Below are 18613 nucleotides of genomic sequence, written 5' to 3'. Positions count from 1 at the left end.
TGATAAATGCAGCAACCCACCATGCACATGGTCTCATAACCCTTTATGAATAAGCAATCCACCTGTCATTGTTATTTGGCTACAGTCATCAAATTAATGAGAAGAACAACGCTCTCACAACAGCATCGATAAACAATGGTTAAATAAATTGTCATGAACACATCATGGAAATCATTTAGAAAAGCAATCCACTGTTTTATCCTAGATTTACAATGTAGATTTGTATTATCACAGTTTCTTTTATCCTATATTTACAATGTAGAATTTGCATTATCAGAGCTCTTATTGTGAGAGTATCTGAGTTGTACCAGCTCTACTATCATGTAAAAAAATTGGGAAGTAAACATGTCTCTACATATCAAAAGTTAGTTTGTATATTTTATTTTCATAATTGTACACACATGGATACATCAAACTTTGCTTTAAGATGAGCACACAATTTTAACATACTAACAAAATCACACACCAACATTAAAATAAGAGTTGTTAGAAAAAAGCCTTTCATTATGCAAAAATCTTTTAGAACTTGAAAGCAAACTATTCACATAGAGACTATTTCTACTCCATCCCATTTAGCAATACAGTAGCTATTACATCTTTCAATATAATTACAGATAAAACAAGTAAGAATTAGTCATCCTAAACAATAAAGAACCCTGAGCTCAAGCTACATCGAGCATACTTGTCTGACAAATACTTACTTAGTAGCTCTTTGGCCAAAGTTTGTCATCATGGAGCAACATACAAATGCTTAACAAACATACTAACTCCACAATAATATATACAGGAATGGAAAGCAGGTTATAATATATAATCGCCATTGCTACAGTCTTGCTCATTCTTGGAGGCTCCTTTAATTTTGTTTCTACATTTATGAAATAAAAATAATGCAAAAGCCACAGAAGAAGACACATATGAGGGCATCATTCCTTTCTGCATCTGTATGGCAGTGTTTCTTTGTAGTCTGCCAGCTTCTTCCCTTTGACGGAGGGCCTCATCCCTTTGCTTTGTTAATTCATCATTTTTTTCGAGTTCCTTAATTAAAATCATCTTCAAGTGATTTAATGATGCCCCTAATTCTGCTTTTTCTGTTTCAGCATCCTCCCTTGCTCGCCTTTCATATTCAAGCTCCAAAATAGTTTCCTTAAGGCATGCCTCTTTTCTCAGAATTGCATTTTCTTTCAAAATGGCCGCGTCCCTTTGCCTCTTTAATTCATCATTTTCGTTGAGTTCCTCAACTAAAACCAACTTCAAGTGGTTTAAACATGCCTCCAAATGGGCTTTATCTGTTTCAGAATTTTTCCTCGCTTGTCTTTCAGCTTGAAGTTCTAAAAGAGCCTCCTTAAGGATTGTCTCTTTTCTCTTAAATGCATTTTCTTTCAAGTCTAAAGCTGCATCTAATTGCTCAGCAACTGTTGCTTTTACTCTCCAAGCTTGTGCAATTTGATGGAGGGTGTCAATCCTTTGCCTTGCAAATTCTTTGTCTACAAGCATCTTCAGCTGGTTAACTGAAGTCTCTGCATTTGCCTTTGCCAGTTCACCTGCCGTCCTCACTTGCCTTCGAAGTATTTCTGCATAGGCTTCAGATGAAATGTTTGGCAATACTGCTTGTATGGCCATTATTTCGCGCTTGTAAAGAATGTCTGGACTGCAAAATGGAAATTTCAGATAAGTACGTAACAATGCAATCCTACAAAGGAAAATGTCTCAAACAAAAAGCTTGTTCCAAAATATTTTTTACCCTAGGACAAACTTATAAGTTCGGCACTCTCCCAAGGAGAATGTTCCACCAGCTTTGGGTGGAGCTCCTCTTCTATTAACGTAGCCAGGATAATCTTCCTTCGAAAAGTTAACTGACTCTTTCAAATGAAAGCCACATTCTTCAGCTTGTTTCACCAACTCCCACTTATTGTACGAGTCTCCTACTTTGTGAGAAACATGAATTTCTCCAATTTCGCTTACCATTGTCTGTGCATTCTTGAAAAACATCTTCAACAAGTGACGGTGCTTGCTGCAAGTCACAGAATAACAAATCTGACCAATTATAATATTTGTTCATGCAATTGCGGCTAAATGCTCTAATCTCCACTTACAAAAGAAAGACCTTGATTTAACCAAAAAAATATATCACTTCAATATATTTTGTTGGAGAAGGAAATTATACAAGGTCCAAAAAACTCACTTGATAACTGTTGAATCGTATTCCTGTCCACAAAATCCTGCATGAGGGAAGTTATAGACAATTCTATGGAACTTCATCTTCCCTATGATATGGTGCTCCTCCATTGTGGTTACGTCAACACCATGCAATATCAGTGCTCCAAGCCTTTCCAAATTTGAGAGTGTTTCATGGGCCGATTTATAAAACTGTAACAGTTCCTCTGCATCAAGGGCATAAAAATAGAAACTGAAGCATAACACAAAACGTAAACAATAGCAATTGTAAATACAACAAAAGAGACAGAAAAAATGGAGGAAACATTTGAGACCTCTACTGTTAAGAGAGGTGGCAACCATGTTTTCTGCAGACCCAAATGCATTAGCCAGAGATAAAGAAAAAGAAAAGTCCCCTTCTCCAACTAATAACATCTGATGGAAGTTGGAATAATGCTTGATACTCCTCTCCAAAAAAGGATGCCCCTGTAGATAGCTCGATCTGTTCATATGTCGATCATGCACAGGATATTCCATATCTGAACAGAGGAGAGATTCCACAAAATATTTCAGAATTAATCCCCTGCATCCCAAGTCAATTACATGATAATGCCCATTTCCAAAATTAAATCATTTGGAAAATCATGTCAAAATGTATGGTAATTCATTAAAACATTAGACCTCTCAAATTGACATTATTCCTAGCCCTCGACAACCCAACCGTCTCTCCATTGAAACTCAACATACAAGCCCCAAAGCCTAAAGAAGTTAACATTGGATTCTCTCATCATAACATTATGTCAATAGATACTTGATATGTGCTTGAATCCATAAACTTCATATGTGCTTGAATCCTACGCAATTACACAGTGCAGGCAATGGCCAAGGCCTTTAACCTCGAGAACTGTGGATTTAAGATTATTCTTGCCATCTAGGGAGTCGAGCTATATATATAAAACATATAAATACAACATTAAACAAGTTTTAAATTTCTAAATTCAGGCTTCTGTGATCTATATTTTGTTTACTGTTTTGAACCATTTAATGTGGTTCATTGTCTGTGATCTATATTTTGTCCACTGTTTCGAACCATCTAATGTAATTCATTGTTTGTCAGATAATATGAAAATCGAATTAACTAAAATATAATTAATTATAATAATTAGATTAAAATTAATTATTATTATATCAACCTGCAACCATTCTGGAGCTTTGACCAGAAATAAACCTACTTTCTATGTTCAAAAGTATGGCAAGATCCTTTCTATGTTCAGAAATATGGCAAGGATCTGAAGAATGATGTCGCCCCTTGCTCCAACTCTTCTCTCCCCTACAAATCAGAAATAAAATGGCCATTACTGTCATTTTCTCCCTGCTAACATTATTAATAATTCCAGGTATTTTCTTAGTTAACATGCTAGCCAAACATACCTTAGCTTTCTGGAAAAATGTCTAAAAGAAAACTGGAAACCATTTTTGTCACGTGATTCAGCTCCTCTTCCACTGCAGTTAAGAAATGAAATGATCACTATTGTCATTGATTCTCTGCTCAAAACCATCTCCAACAAAAGATATAAAGAATAATGATGTTCCATGTTCTAGATCTTCTCAACCATCACAATCGAGAAGTGATTCAAATGATCCATTTCTCTATCATTTGTGAAATGATTATTATTGTTATTTTCATTTATCTACACTCACATAGATTATGCATGCATGCTTTCAACCTGCAACTATTTATTTCACAATTACTTAACATTACTGCAATTTTTTTAACAACTAACAAACTTATCTCACTGGCAAACAAAGGATGTGAAGAATGATGTTGTCTGTTGCTCCACGTCTTCTCTCCCACTACATTAAAGAAATAAAAATGATCATTCATATCATTTCTCTTTTACGAATTCTCATTTAACAGAGTAAAAATTCTCAGAATTCTCGAAATATAAAACATATCGTGTACCCCACTCGCAAAATATAACACATAGCATGTACCCAACTCACTGATGTGCCAAACTCCCATATTATTTGCCACTGTATCATGTGCCACCAATCTGTTAGAATAATAATCACGAGCTGTCTGTCCTTTTTGTATGACAGCCAGTAGTTGGTGTCAGCCGGCGATATTCGGCCGAATTAGATAAGAAGTTAATGATAGTCCGTAAAACTTCTGTAACTGAGTTTTGTATAAATTTATGTATTTGGTAATGCAATAGCTAAGCTCTTCCATGAGTCTTCATGGTTTCTGTCATGGTATCAGAGCACAAGTGAGCTGTGTTTCGCAAGAGTAGTGAGGGTTTGGTGGCGGTGGCCAGAGTCGTGACGACTCCGTGGTGTGAAGGGCATGTGGAGTCTGCCCGTAGTGTGATGAACTGTGATTGACTGGTTAGAGGGGCCGCTGAGCTGCTGCCTTCAGCGCTGTCTAGAAGTGTTGCTGTCTTGCTGTGCGTAGAGCAACGTGAGGGAGTGTTGCTGTCCTGCTGGGCGAAGAGGCGTTGTTGAACCTGCACTCTGTGGAGACTAGTGGAATGCCCAGGAATTATTGTGTTAAGCAGTAGCACTGAGTTTAATGTGTGGAGGTTTGGCTCTTTTGTTGTGATTTCTCCTCGCCGGTTTTGCGTGTGGAGAGATGTTGGTATGAGCTGAGGGCATTCTTGATCAACGGAGTTAAGTGTTTTTTTGACCGTGGAGTGTTCTCCTCTGGCTATGAGTGGAGATGCCTAGAGCAGTGTGGAGCTGTGTTTTGAATATAGAGAGTCCGCTGTGGAATAAAGCCAAGGGCCGAGTCTGTTGGTTATATGGTTGCTGTTAGTCGAAAAGGGGCCTTGGATTGTGAAGTGCGGTGAGCCTTGCGCTGTTTGATGTTAATCCTGGAGATTTTGTTATTTCTGCCGAGTGGTGTGAAGAGCCTTTGAAGAGCTAGTCCTCTGTTTTTGAGTTTGCTGTGTATTTGGAGATGCTGTGAAGGTGGGGTTCAAGTGTGATAGTGCACTGCCCAGCGTGAAGGACCCTGAAGGCCGAGGAGTGGAGACACTTGTGAAGGTCTCAGGAAACGATCTGTGTGAAGAGTGGTGGACTGTGTGCCACCTGCTAGCGTTGTGAAGCTGTTCGATCCCTTTGAAGAAATTGTTGGAAAACGCTGATCAGAAGAGTGGGGCAGCGTAAGTGTGGTGCCCCATCCCTTTGAAGAAAAAAGTCATACCCTATTCGTGGCACCCAAAAGTAAAAAGAGTAAGAGTCGGAGTCGGAGTCGGAGTCGGGGCATATAACTCAGCGGTAGAGCCAATAAGTAGGGTCGCAGGGTTCGAGTCCCGCTATGTCCAGCAAGGCATGGTGTTCTTGGGTTGGGCCGCCGTCTCAGGAATGAAATTGACTATACTCGTATGCACCTCACCCCGTGCTGGTAATATTGAGCTTGAAGCAACACTGAGCCGTAAGCCATTGGGTGCAAAAAATAGTACGTCACACCTTTAAAAAGTGCTTAAACACCACTATGTCTTGTCCAGTCGTCCGTGTCTCGTTGTGTCTTGTTCGTGGGGTTGCTAGCACTTCGAAGGATGATTTGGCTCTCATTCCGTTAAAATTAGATGTCCCTTTAGCCGGTCCCTCTCCTCCAGTGCTCACGGCTGTGTCCTCGTTGTGCCCGCGTGTTGAGAGGGTTGGATGGAGTGGAGGAGTGACAGTGCGTTGTCTTCCTGTGAGCCTTCATTCTTGGGTATGGCGGCGGTATGAGGGCTCAATCAGCCCAACGTTGGTCAGTAAAACTGACAGCTGGTGTTCCTTGGTGTCTAGGTCCATGTGCCATATTCAAGAGGTGGTGCCTTGTGACCGGGTGCCACATTCCAAGTGTGGTGCCTTTCTATGAAAAGATGTTTCTTAGTCCGGAGTGTTGTAGGGCAGGTTCCGTCAAAATCCTAAGCCTACCCTACGCTCTTCTAGGTCAGTAATTTGTTCCTTGAATGTCGGCTATAATGAGGACGGTGTTGTTGGTCAGGAGTTTTTGCTCAAAGTTGATGGATAGTTTTTCAGGAGACCAAGCCTAGCCAATGGCTCAAGGTTGGCCGAAGGCTCAAGGCTGGCCGAAGGCTCATTTCAAGACCCTGCCTTGACAGGTGATGGCTCAAGGCTGGCCGAAGGCTCATTTCAAGACCCTGCCTTGACAGGTGGTGGAATTTGCGGATGAGCCAAATCTCATTTGAAGCAAGGCAGGGTCTTGAAATGAGCCTTCGGCCAGCCTTGAGCCTTTGGCCCAGGGTGGGTCTCCTGAAAAACTATCCATCAACTTTGAGCAAAAACTCCTGACCAACAAAACCATCCTCCTCATTATAGCCGACACTCAAGGAACAAATTACTGACCTAAAAGAGCGTAGGGTAGGCTATTGTTGGAATACGCTGATCAGAAGAGTGGGGCAGCGAAAGTGTGGTGGCATCCGAGGAAGTGAGAGGCAGAGCCGAGAGTGGTGCTATTCTGAAGTCAAAGCTCCCCAGAGTTTAAGGGAAATTTGAGCCTAGCTAAGAGTTGTGTGGGAGCGTTGTTAGATTTCCAACCTGTCTTATTTGCTGGGTTCTTTTTGTGTGGCGGAGGTAAAGTGGAGCCCAGCTGATATGTCTATCTTTTTAGACTTTTTTGACAATGACCTTTTCAATGATCATTTTCTCAGGAACCCATTTGGAAACATTTTTGGGTCTCGCAGTGCTTTTGAGTTCGAATAAATCTTTGACAAACAATGTGATGCTATTGAGGATTATGTTATTGATGATCACGAGCTAAAATCTATTCCACATGATTCTGCAATCACTCAGAGTAAAACTTGCTTCTCTCATAACCCAATTGTTAGAAGTTTTATTGGATCTGCTTTCAAGATGACTGCTACTGTGGAGGATACTACCATGGATGTTGTTCGGAGGCTGCTCATGTTCGAAGACGAGTGCATTTTGGTGGCTCCTCATGGAAAGTGGGGAGAACATGAATTAGATTACCTTGTTCGGGATCTTGCATTGCATCCCAATCTGGAAAAGGTTGCTGATGTTAAGTATGTAAGCAAGGAGCAAAGGAAGCTCATAAGGAAAGTGATAAAGGTGAAGATGAAACTGCACCAACAAAGGAAAAGGAACAAGCATGGACCTTTTAGCAAGAAGAAAAAAATGAAATGTTTTGTTGTAAGCCTAACTGAGACTTAGACCAACAGGGAAGTTAAAGTTTAGGTCATCGTGATTAAGGGGAGGTGTTAGAATAATAATCACGAGTTGTCTGTCCTTTTTGTATGACAGCCAGTGGTTGGTGTCAGCCAGCGAAAGTCGGCGAAGTCGGCCGAATTAGATAAAAAGTTAATAATAGTTCATAAAACTTCTGTAGCCGAGTTTTGTATAAATTTATGTATTTGGTAATGCAATAGCTAAGCTCTTCCATGAGTCTTCATGGTTTCTGTCATAAATCTAGATATATAGTGACTAGAAATCATTCGCCACTATATCTACATTTATACTGACCAGAAATCTGCACTATTATTTGTCATTGTATCGAATAAAATGACCATTCATTTAATTTCTCTTCTACAAATTCCATCATTTTACACATACAATCCAGTTAAAAAAATTCAAAATATAAAAAATATCATCTACACAACAGATTGATGTACCAAAGTTCACTATTATTTATCGCTATCTGCATCTTTTATTTGCCACTATATCTACATTAGTGGTATCTACATTCGTGGCTGGACATCCGAGTTTTCTCAATAATGGTACACTTTCCTCTAGCATTTCATATTTTTTAAGTTTAATAAATATATTTTTTAATTCGAATTTTTTTTTATAGCAAGTTTGTTGGACTTTCTGTATTAATCGAGGAAAACTAAGTTGTAATTTCTGTATTAATTAAGGAAAACTAGATACCACATAAGCAGGGCTGTTGTTCTGTTATTACGAAAAGCAGATTGGGGAAAAAGTATTATGTTTATATGGTTTAAGTGATATTATCAGTACAAAAAATTTAGCTGTGAAATTGAAAGCTGAGAAATTTAAAGAGATATCCTATCCAATAAACCTGTGTTTAGAGATGGGAGAAGCAGTGCTCCCCAATATTAGAAAACTGGGAAAAGTGTGCAGACATAGCATAGCAGAGCCTAAACAAGAGTATTGCCATTAGAGTCAGGAAACCCATCAGATGTCAGAGGTTCAATGTCCATAGTTTTTTACACCTGAGCAATAACTTTGTGATCCACTTCCTTGATTTACAGTTGAAGCTTATTCAGGTAGGGGCAGAATGGCCTGATATTCCTCACTTGTTCTATCAGAAGTTTGGCCATGGTTATCTTTACCTGCAAGTATAGATTCACTGTCATGAAATACTAGGTATCTGAGTTTTTAGAGGTTCTTGTGTCAAAAACCCACAGCTCAACCTTTTCAAAAACTTCCTCATTGCAAAGAAAAACCCTTATTATTAGAGTCAGGGAACTGAACGTATGCAGCCTCAGATGGCAGAGGCTCAATGTCCATGGTTTTTGACACCTCAGCAGTGACTTTGTGATCCACTTCTTTGACTTGCAGTTGAAGCTTATCCAACAGGGGCAGAATGGCTTGATATTCCTCCTGCAAATATAGGTTCAACCTCATAAAGTACTTGGTATCTGAATTTTTGGAGGTGCCTCTATCAAGAACCCACGGTTCAACCTCCTGACAAACTGCTTTATCGCGAAGAAAGACCCTTTCCAGATGCATAGTTGCTTGGACCGCTAGACGGCTGCACCTGTTATAAACGGCCTTGGAAGATCCCACTTCGTGCTGAGCATGGGTAAGAGACCTTAAATGAGGACCTAATTTTCTTATTTCTACGTATTCCACGAGCCATATTATTTTAACAAAAAAAATTCATCCGGAAGAAACCACTATTTTATAGATTTATAGTCGATTTCCAGCAAGGTCTGCAACTGAGAACCAGAGCAGAGAAATCCACAGCCTGAGAGTGTTGCCACGGTCCACGACACCAAACTAAAACTAAATTAAAAAAATTGAAATGCGTGACACCACCACTTGAAAAGATAATAACATCCCTTGAAAACCGGCCAAAAGTGAGCCCTAATAAATTGGCAAACCCTTCAATGAACATTGAAACCTATAAAAGCTGCATATCTATACTGTCAGCGTGTATTCCTGGAAGGCTACTCAATCCCGGCTGGATTGTGTTCCTGGAAGGCTACTTTTTTACACAGGAAGAAAATTTATCATAATTTACAATATTGTTTTACATAGCTAAAAATATTATCATAATTTAGTTATAAGATGAGTAGTATTAATTGTTATCAGTAATGCAGGGTGACTCGTCACTTTTATTTAAAAAAACCATGTCACTTGAAACAGTAATGTAGGGTGACTCATCACTTTTATTTAAAAAAAGTCATGTCACTTGAAATTAATCACGCAAGTGTGTAGAGTTTCACTCCTGCTAAACTGTGTGCATTCTTAGAAGGCAACTCAATCCTGACAGAATCACCCTTTTTTTACACACTGAGATAAGATAATTATATTTATGTCTAACTAATGCCCACAAAGTAGATCAAAGGGACTGTTGAGTACAATGACATCCATAAAATGCGGGAGAACCAAACAATCTCCTATAAAAAATACAATGCATGAATATAAAAAGTACAATGCAGGAACATAAAAGATACAATGTATGGAATGCCCTAATGAAGAAGATCAAGGCGCTGATGGGTCTGAGGATCAGACCCATCTCTCTTAGCATCCCTTGCTGATTGAAGAGCAGTGAAAAAAATTCCACAAAGTTTGTTGGCCAGATGAAGGGTCAGTCGGAAGTGCGGACTGTCCACTAACTGGTTCTCTGGGGGAGAGTTTGTGCACTGCTGAGGTCTGGAGATATTAATCTAAAATAAATAATATCTATAAAAATAAATTACAAGTTGGAAATGGGCTACACTAACCCTAAAAAATATCTACAAGTTGGAAATGGGCTACACTAACAGTTTCGAATGTTTAGAGAAACATCATTAGCAAGACAACGGGTTTAAGAATTGAAGTATGCTACAAAACATTAAAGTAGGTAACAAGAGAGGGGCAATGTTCTTTGGGCATGCAATTTTTGTAACCATTAATTCAAGAACATTTATTTTTGTGTGAAAAGACATTTATTGGGAACATCTTGTGGAATTGGAGCATTCGTAGGAGTGAGTCCATATGAGAGGAAAGAATTAGAAAGATAGACTAATGTTGGCATGGCAATGATGGCTGCAACATCTAAGAAAAACAAGAATGAGGATCCCCTTGCATTCTCGAGGAAAAATAATCATCCATTCGAGAGTACCAGTGGGGGTGCCGGTCAAGTAACAAAAAGGAGGGCACTTGATCCAATGGACAATATATTTCAGCAAAAGTCTGGAGAAGAGATTGATATTACCATTGCCTCTTTTTTCTTTTTTATATATAAACTTCATATTATTTTGAATGTTGCATAATCACCTTTATTTATTGAGATGTGCCAAGCTCTAGCTCAAGGAGCTTCATCGATGTATGTGCCTCTTGGTTCAAATAAGCTTAGAACCACCTTGTTGATTAAGGCAAAGAAGAGGGTGAATAAAATGCTTGAGCCTATTAAATCAACATGGCCAACATCTTGGGTTAGTATTATTTCTGATGGATGGACAGATATAGCACGCCATCCACTCATCAAATTCATGGTGTCTTCCTTGGCTGGACCAGTTTTCTTGAAAGCATTGGATGCTCTTGGAAAATACAAGGATACACAATATATGGGTGCTTTGTTCATTAAAATTATTGAAGATGTAGGTGTTGATCCCTGTGTACAAATCATTATAGACAATGCATCTGTTTGCAAGGTTGTTGGCATATATGTGGAAGCTAAATATCCAAAAATATTTTGGACATCTTGCATTGTCCATTCCTTGAATTTAGCACTTAACTATATTGCTTTTGATGTGCCATGGATCAGAAATCGTATTGAGGATGCATGACACATCCCCAACTTTAAATAGAATCATACCAATGCCATCACAATCTACAAAGAGTACACACATCTATCATTGTTGAAGATTGCAAATACATGGTTTGCCTCTACATTCATCCTGATGAAGAGATTGAGGGAGGTCAAGACTGCTCTTGGAGCCATGGTTACTTCAAATTTTTGGTCTTTTTGATTAAAATATCCAAAAATATTTTGGACATCTTGCATTGCCCATTCCTTGAATTTAGCACTTAACTATATTGATTTTGATGTGCCATGGATCAGAAATTTTATTGAGGATGCATGACACATCCCCAAATTTGTATAGAATCATACCAATGTCATCACAATCTACAAAGAGTACACACATCTATCATTGTTGAAGATTGCAAATACATGTTTTGCAACTACATTCATCCTAATGAAGAGATCGAGGGAGGTCAAGACTGCTCTTGGAGCCATGGTTACTTCAAATTTTTGGTCTTTTTTATTAAAATATCCAAAAATATTTTTGGCATCTTGCATTGTCCATTCCTTGAATTTAGCACTTAACTATATTGCTTTTGATGTGCCATGGATCGGAAATCTTATTGAGGATGCATGACACATCCCCAACTTTGGATAGAATCATACCAATGCCATCACGATCTACAAAGAGTACACACATCTATCATTGTGGAAGATTGCAAATACATGTTTTTGCCTCTACATTCATCCTGATGAAGAGATTGTGGGAGGTCAAGACTACTCTTGGAGCTATGGTTACTTCAAATTTTTGGTCCTTTTTATTAAAAACCTCAAAAAGAGTCAAGGACACAATGTTAGATGTTGTTTAGTGGGAAAGGGTAGATCTTACTATTAAGATCATGGACCCTATCATTGCTTTGTTACGATTTCTAAATACAGACCAACCCATCCTATGAGAGGTTTATGAGGGATGGGATTCCTTGATTGAGTCCGTGAGGACCATTATTTTTCAGAATGAGTGCCTTGAGTATGAGACATAAGGGGAGGCCTTCTTCACCACCATACAAGATATTCTTGTCAGCATGTGGGACAAGAATCACACACCTTTTTGCATTTCTTGGCTCGCTCATTGAATCCAAGATACTACAACCATGAGTGGCTCAATGGTGGACCTTCATGCAAATTCCCTCCTCACATGGATGACGAGATTTCACAAGGGAGGAAGGATGCATTGAGACAAATATTCCAGGAAAGAGCATCCCTTGATGACGTTGAGGATGTCTTTGCAGAGTTATCCACTGGGACTAGGCGATTTGTATGCTATGATGTGATTAGAGACAGGGGGGCTAAGAAAGCCTATGCTTGGTAGGCAACTCATGAGGCAACATGTCCTCCTCTACAGCAGTTAGCCATGAGACTCCTCTCTAAGGTTACTTCATCCTCTTGTTGCAGGAGGAGTTGGAGCACATATGGGAATCTATATAGGGGGGCTAAGAAAGCCTATGCTTGTTAGGCAACTCATGGGGCAACATGTCCTCCTCTACAATAGCTAGCCATGAGACTCCTCTCTCAGACTACTTCATCCTCTTATTGCGAGAGGAGACACCTCTCTCAGGTTACTTCACCCTCTTATTGCGAGAGGACTCATGGGGCAACATGTCCTCCTCTACAACAGTTAGCCGTGAGACTCCTCTCTAAGGTTACTTCATCCTCTTGTTGCAGGAGGAGCTGGAGCACATATGGGAATCTATATAGTTTGAAAAAGAGTAGGATTGATCAATCTAAGGCAGAGACAATGGTGTATGTGAACATGAACCTTCGTTTTATTTACAAGTAGAGGGGGGAATGGTTGACAGGAAAGACAAAGATGGGGGATGTGTCTCCTAATGATATTGGTTTGAGGGACAGTGTTGAGTTTGCATTGGCCAACTTGGATTTTAATGCGCTAGTGTTAGATCCAAACACTTTGATGATGGTGATACTCTTGAAGGATCATCCTCCACACCAGCAGATGTAGATATTACATTGGATACAAAGGAGGAGAATGCAGAAGAGAGCAGTGGTGGTACTGATGTTGATTTTGATGTTGATAAACTATAGCCTGTTAGCAGTGGCCTATGAGATTCTTCCATCCCAATCTATGATTCTAGTATCTATGTTGTTTTATATTTGTTATTTTTCATTGGCATTCCCACATATAATATATGTGACTTATTTAGTCAAAGATTCTTGAGGACTTAATATCTATGCAATACATTTTTATTTTAATGACTTAATGATAAAATTGCAGTTTATTATTAATTTCTTGTGTATGTCAATTTATTGTCATTGATGTAGTACTAAATACTAGTTGTAAACTTGTATTATTAATGAATTATGATTATATGCATCATCATGAGAATTTGTGTTTTATATATATATATATAATGTGTCCTCTATGTCATGTTTTCGTGGTCATTGTATGAAGTGTCATATATTTGTATTTTTGTGTCCTTCATGTCCTATGTCCATGTCCTTGTGTTAAGGGACTTAACACAATATGAAATTGATCTAAAAATTTATTTCAAAAATAATATTTTTATAATTTTTTTATTAATAGTTTTAATAAAATAATAATATTTTTATTTTTAATAAATACTTAAAAAAAATACAAAATATATAGTACTTTAAAAATAATTTAAAAAATTAAGATCAATTTTAGAATAAAATATTTTCATATTTTACCTCATGTATCAAAATATACTTAAAATGCCAAGCAAAACATGATATCTAAATTCACATAAAAATCGACTAATATAATGATGTACACCATGATTATGATTACATGAACTATGCGAATCATAACATATCTAGATACATATTATTGAGACCTTATATCAATAGGGGTTTTACATGGCACTCAATTCATTTTTTATAAATTCAAAATTACGACTTGAAAAATGAAAATTTGTAATTTTATGAACATTAGTGTTATTAAACCTTTCAACATATTATTACTTAAACAAATTTAAAATTTTAATATTTAAACTTTCAATTAATAAAATATTTACGTGAAATATTTTATTATAAAAAAACTAATAATTATCATCAACACTCTATAAATAAATAATTATTTATATTAAAAAATATATTTACCATTCAAATTTATATATATTATAAAATAATAAAAAATACAATTATTTTAAAATAATAATTATTTTAAATCAATAACTTTATATTAACATTACATTAAAAAAATACAACTAATCCTATTAATAACCCCTATAAGGTGGGGGCACAGCAACTTGAAAGAAACCCATGGTTTTGCTTCCTTACATTTATGATCATAAATTATAAAATATGAGAGTTTATATCTATGTTTGTGTAAGCTATTCAAAATAAGAGAAAAAACCATATAACGTGGAGTTGAAGGGATGTCCACTTTTCCCTTTCAAGCTCATAAAATAGTAAGAATTAATCCAATGACTTGTATCCTTGATCTTTTCATCGTTGTAGACCTATTTAGATTTATTGTCTTTATCTAGAAAAATGGAGTTCGATGGGGTTCTTTTTCTTCGTCATTGTCATCATGACTCTCTCTATAACTATGCAGTATAATTTTAACGTTCTTCATCCCAATTAGCTTGTGTAGAATATTTTAGTTTTGGCTACCTTTCTCTATTGTTTGAGCAATGAAGGTTTTATTAAACTAATATATTTATATTAGTTTAAATATTTTTTATATGAGTTTAAATATCTTTTTATTACATATTTTAGAATATCTGAGGTTAAAGATCTATCTTTCGAATTCTATTTCCACATGATTTTTGGATATTTGTTGACTTTTTTTGTTGACCATTTTTTTTATTTATAACATATCATCTTTAGGTTTAGCTAAACATTGACTATGAAAGTCCCTTGTTGCACTCATAGGATATGTTTGGGTATGTGGTATGCATTGATGCGTTTGGGTATGCGATGCCACTGCAATGGGTGTTTGCCAATAGTTGTGTTGCTTCTAAGAAGTTCATGTTTGCTACTTTCAAATGCAAAGTCTAGGTTTTAGGCTTTGGGAGAGCTTAGTGACCACCTAACAAATGAGGTAATTGTCAACCTATCAACCTCAACATGAAGATTCCCAAATAAAGAACTTGGAAGCAAGTAGATCTTTTAACAATGTAAGGGGACCTCCACTATGGCCAAGAGGGGTTAGAAAAGCCAAATCAATTATGATTAGAAACGTCACCACCCGGCAACTCTAAGAAATTAAAGGGTGAGGACCAAAATTAATACAAGCTAATGTCACCACAAACTACACTAAGCATTAAATGCTATGAGTAAGGCATTGAGGAAAACACAATTTCCTTACAAATGAGTAAATTAGGGAGGGTATATAGAGCTATTACCAATAAGATGAACAAGGTAGTGGAATAAATCCACAACTCCAGCTTGAAAATAACCCAATTCTAAGTCAAACCACTCTCACCCTATTAACAACTAACTATTATAATCACACTAACTCATAGAAAAGCATAAACATAATGCTACGAACACAAGTTTAAGATGCTAACCAACTATGTTCTACACCCAATTCTAAGTCAAACCACTCTCACCCTATTAACAACTAACTATTATAATCACACTAACTCATAGAAAAGCATAAACATAATGCTACGAACACAAGTTTAAGATGCTAACCAACTATGTTCTACTCAAACTGAGTATTCTGTGTGCACTGATCCAATGGTATCCATCCATAGCCAAAGCATTGTCATTCTAAAAATGATCCTTGCTTTAAGATGTTGCATACTTGAATTTTCCATAATTATCGGGGGTATCATCAACCTATGCAAATAATGGATTGAGCTGCTGTCTAGACAAAATGCCCTTGTATGAGTTCTTGTCATCCTTCCACTAAGGATAACCATTAAATTGGCTTCCCACTTCCCTTTAAGTTGTAAGGAATTAGAAACCTTTATAGAGCTAATCTCTACAACCCCTCTTTGAATACGTGCATAGGTACCTCATCCAAATAAATAATAATAATTATTTAATTTCAAAGTTACAATTTAATTAAATACCAAATTTAAATATGAAAGCGTTTAGACCTTATTTATTAAAGTGTACATGATCTTCAAATCTATAATATTCAAATAAAAAACACATAATTTTAATAGTTAAGTTTACTGAAACTATTTTCTAAATTTATGAAAAGTAAAGAATATCAAAATTTTTAAAACTAAAATTCTATAACTTACATCTATTTAAAAAAAATAATCCTTTTAAACGGTTAATAAATCCACAATCAAAAGCAAATGTCTCTCTATTGTTTGCATCTCAAACAAAACCTTATCACAACAATCAAAAGCATTAATGGATGTCTTTCTCTATGGTTTGCATCTCAAACAAAACCTTATCACAAGGCCCTTTCCTTGATTGGGCTGGGGAAATATGGCTGGATTGAAACTAAGTCGTCTTCAAAGATAAGTTTATTTTTACAATCAAGATTGTTATTCAAAGCCTCGTCATTGAACAAATTATTTCTTACCAAGAACTTGTTTTACATTCTCATCATCCTCTTGTTACAGATATACAGACATACACAATTTGAGCATTCTTGATAGCACTGCACAAAGGAACCCTCTCTAATGAGAATAACTAGAATTCTTAATCTTTCTCCAACAGTTTCCACATATTTCTTTACAAATATTGATCTGTTTCAAACAATTATGCTGAAATTTTTTGCTCTTAAATTATTGCTTCAGATGGCTATCTCACAAGGAATCTCCTCTATTTATGTCTTTGGGACTCTCAAGTTGTCATTATTTGGATAAAAAAAACTGCAAGAATAGGCAATTGCACTTTCTTTCAACATTTTTAAAAACTAACAAGAGCAGATTCCTCGCTCTACTCCCATTTAATTTCGTTCCAAAAAAAAATTATTGGAATGAGTTTTAACATTCATGAGACTAGATATAGTCTATGGGACCATTAGCTTTCCTGTTTTTTGTTTTAGCTCTACTCAGATTTAATTTCCTTCCGAAAAAAATTATTGAAATGAAATTTTAACATTCATGAGACTAGATATAATCTATGGGACCATTAGCTTCCCTGTTTTTTGCTTTTTGTAATTCAATGTGTCTTATTATTCAAATTAATGATGCGCTGACCCAACCTTCTAACAGTGCCTTCACTAAAAAGACAATGCCAAGGAACCAATGTTAACATACTGCTGTAACTTTCTCTGATGTCTCTGAAAGCATCACATTCCAAAATGAAATGTTTTTCCTATTCCACTGCCTCAGAAGTGCAAAAAGCACACACTAGTTCTTCCCAAGCTTCTTTAGGTCTTTTCCACCAACCTGTTTCCCACAATAGTTTATGTGAGTTAATTCTTAATTGAGCAATAAAAAACTTTGCTCTCTATAGAATGCTAGCTCCAATGTACTCTTTTTGTTGAAGATCACAAGTGAGATTGAATTATTGAATTCTTTATGAAACTCTATACCAACCTAATACCATAAGTAATACCTAGAATTTGTAATTTTATTTAAGAAAATTTTAAAAAATATTATAATATCTATTCAAATATACCATTGAAAAATAAATAAATAAATTCAAACGATAATTTGGGGATATATAAAATATAACCTTTATATACAAAATATTAAATACTACAGAGATATATTTTATATTTAAAAAACTTATTGATCGTCCAAGCCTAACGAGTGATTTCAATAAAAAGCTACATCTTAAAAAGTAAGTTCGGCAGGTGAAAGATAAATGAGCAGTGTATTTGAAGTATTAGAACTGTTTCTCTAAACCCATAATTGCAGAATGTGGTACTGTGCAAGTCGTAATTACCAATGCGACTCGGATAATAAGCATTCTAGAGGAGGAACAGATTTCAATCAGACATTTTTCTGAATGTTTCATCAATTGCATTCAAGGTTTCATTCCTTATGTTCAAAAGTTCAGGAGGCCTTTCATGAGAATCAGTAATCAAAATATTTTGAGAAGAAAACTCAATCTGTAAAAGATGAACCCACACAACCTTTTGCTATTTATATAACCCTGCAAAAACCCCAAAGAAAGTAATTGCAAATTTGCTTACCTTTACTCGGTGGGAGCTTTCTTCCTTTTGCAGGGGATTTGAAACCCAATCTTGTGAAGATGCCAAACCACCGATGGTAGGGGCAGCTGCTCTGGTATCCAGAAGTACTCTAAACGCGAGGAACAGGAACAGGAACAGGAGATTTTTTGGAAGGCTGCGCATTAAAGCAGTAACTGGGAGAGTTGCGCACCAGCCTGCAGAAAACCAAAATGAATAGACATTAATATTACTTTCCGAAATTATCGATTAGTTCGAACACAACATCAAGGAAATTACCACGAAAAGAGTCCGCTCTCAGAAAAACCAAGGAAACAGGGTCACTCACTTATTGCCAAGAAAAAAATACCACAAGGTAAAGTGAAGCCCAGTTCGCAGAAATTCATTGCTGATCGTGACTTTAATGCCTAGTATGAAGAGCCAAA

The 18613-nt window shown here is 36.6% G+C and overlaps 1 protein-coding gene across 2 annotated transcripts; it reads right to left on the bottom strand.

The window, feature by feature from the left end:
* Nucleotides 1-504: 504 nt before the first annotated feature.
* LOC149172681 (uncharacterized) lies at nt 505-18337 on the bottom strand. Of its 2 annotated transcripts, XM_089427780.1 has the most exons (8): nt 18192-18337; nt 3952-4008; nt 3586-3657; nt 3387-3484; nt 2490-2693; nt 2183-2381; nt 1742-2011; nt 505-1648 (listed from the first exon to the last, which is right to left on the bottom strand). In XM_089427780.1, exons 5-8 carry the CDS (start codon nt 2689-2691, stop codon nt 802-804), a joined length of 1518 nt encoding a protein of 505 aa, XP_089283906.1. In that variant the 5' UTR covers nt 2692-2693; nt 3387-3484; nt 3586-3657; nt 3952-4008; nt 18192-18337; the 3' UTR covers nt 505-801. The 2 variants fall into 2 exon arrangements, with proteins under 2 accessions (XP_089283906.1, XP_089283905.1); XM_089427779.1 differs by lacking the exon at nt 3952-4008.
* Between the last annotated feature and the right edge of the window lie 276 nt (nt 18338-18613).

The sequence above is a fragment of the Pinus tabuliformis genome, chromosome 4_2 (assembly GCF_031772625.1).
Source record: "Pinus tabuliformis cultivar Carrire ecotype Pingquan chromosome 4_2, CPIR1, whole genome shotgun sequence".
Lineage (NCBI taxonomy): Eukaryota > Viridiplantae > Streptophyta > Pinopsida > Pinales > Pinaceae > Pinus > Pinus tabuliformis.
This window is presented reverse-complemented; position numbering and strand designations above follow the sequence as displayed.

Excerpts from the sequence above, each read along its gene's own strand:
- LOC149172681 (XM_089427780.1), bottom strand. The coding sequence starts at position 2,691 with ATGGAATATCCTGTGCATGATCGACATATGAACAGATCGAGCTATCTA. Across the intron at positions 2,012-2,182 it reads TACGATTCAACAGTTATCAA|CAAGCACCGTCACTTGTTGA; the intron begins GTGAGTTTTTTG and ends TGTGACTTGCAG. Across the intron at positions 1,649-1,741 it reads ACTTATAAGTTTGTCCTAGG|TCCAGACATTCTTTACAAGC; the intron begins GTAAAAAATATT and ends TCCATTTTGCAG.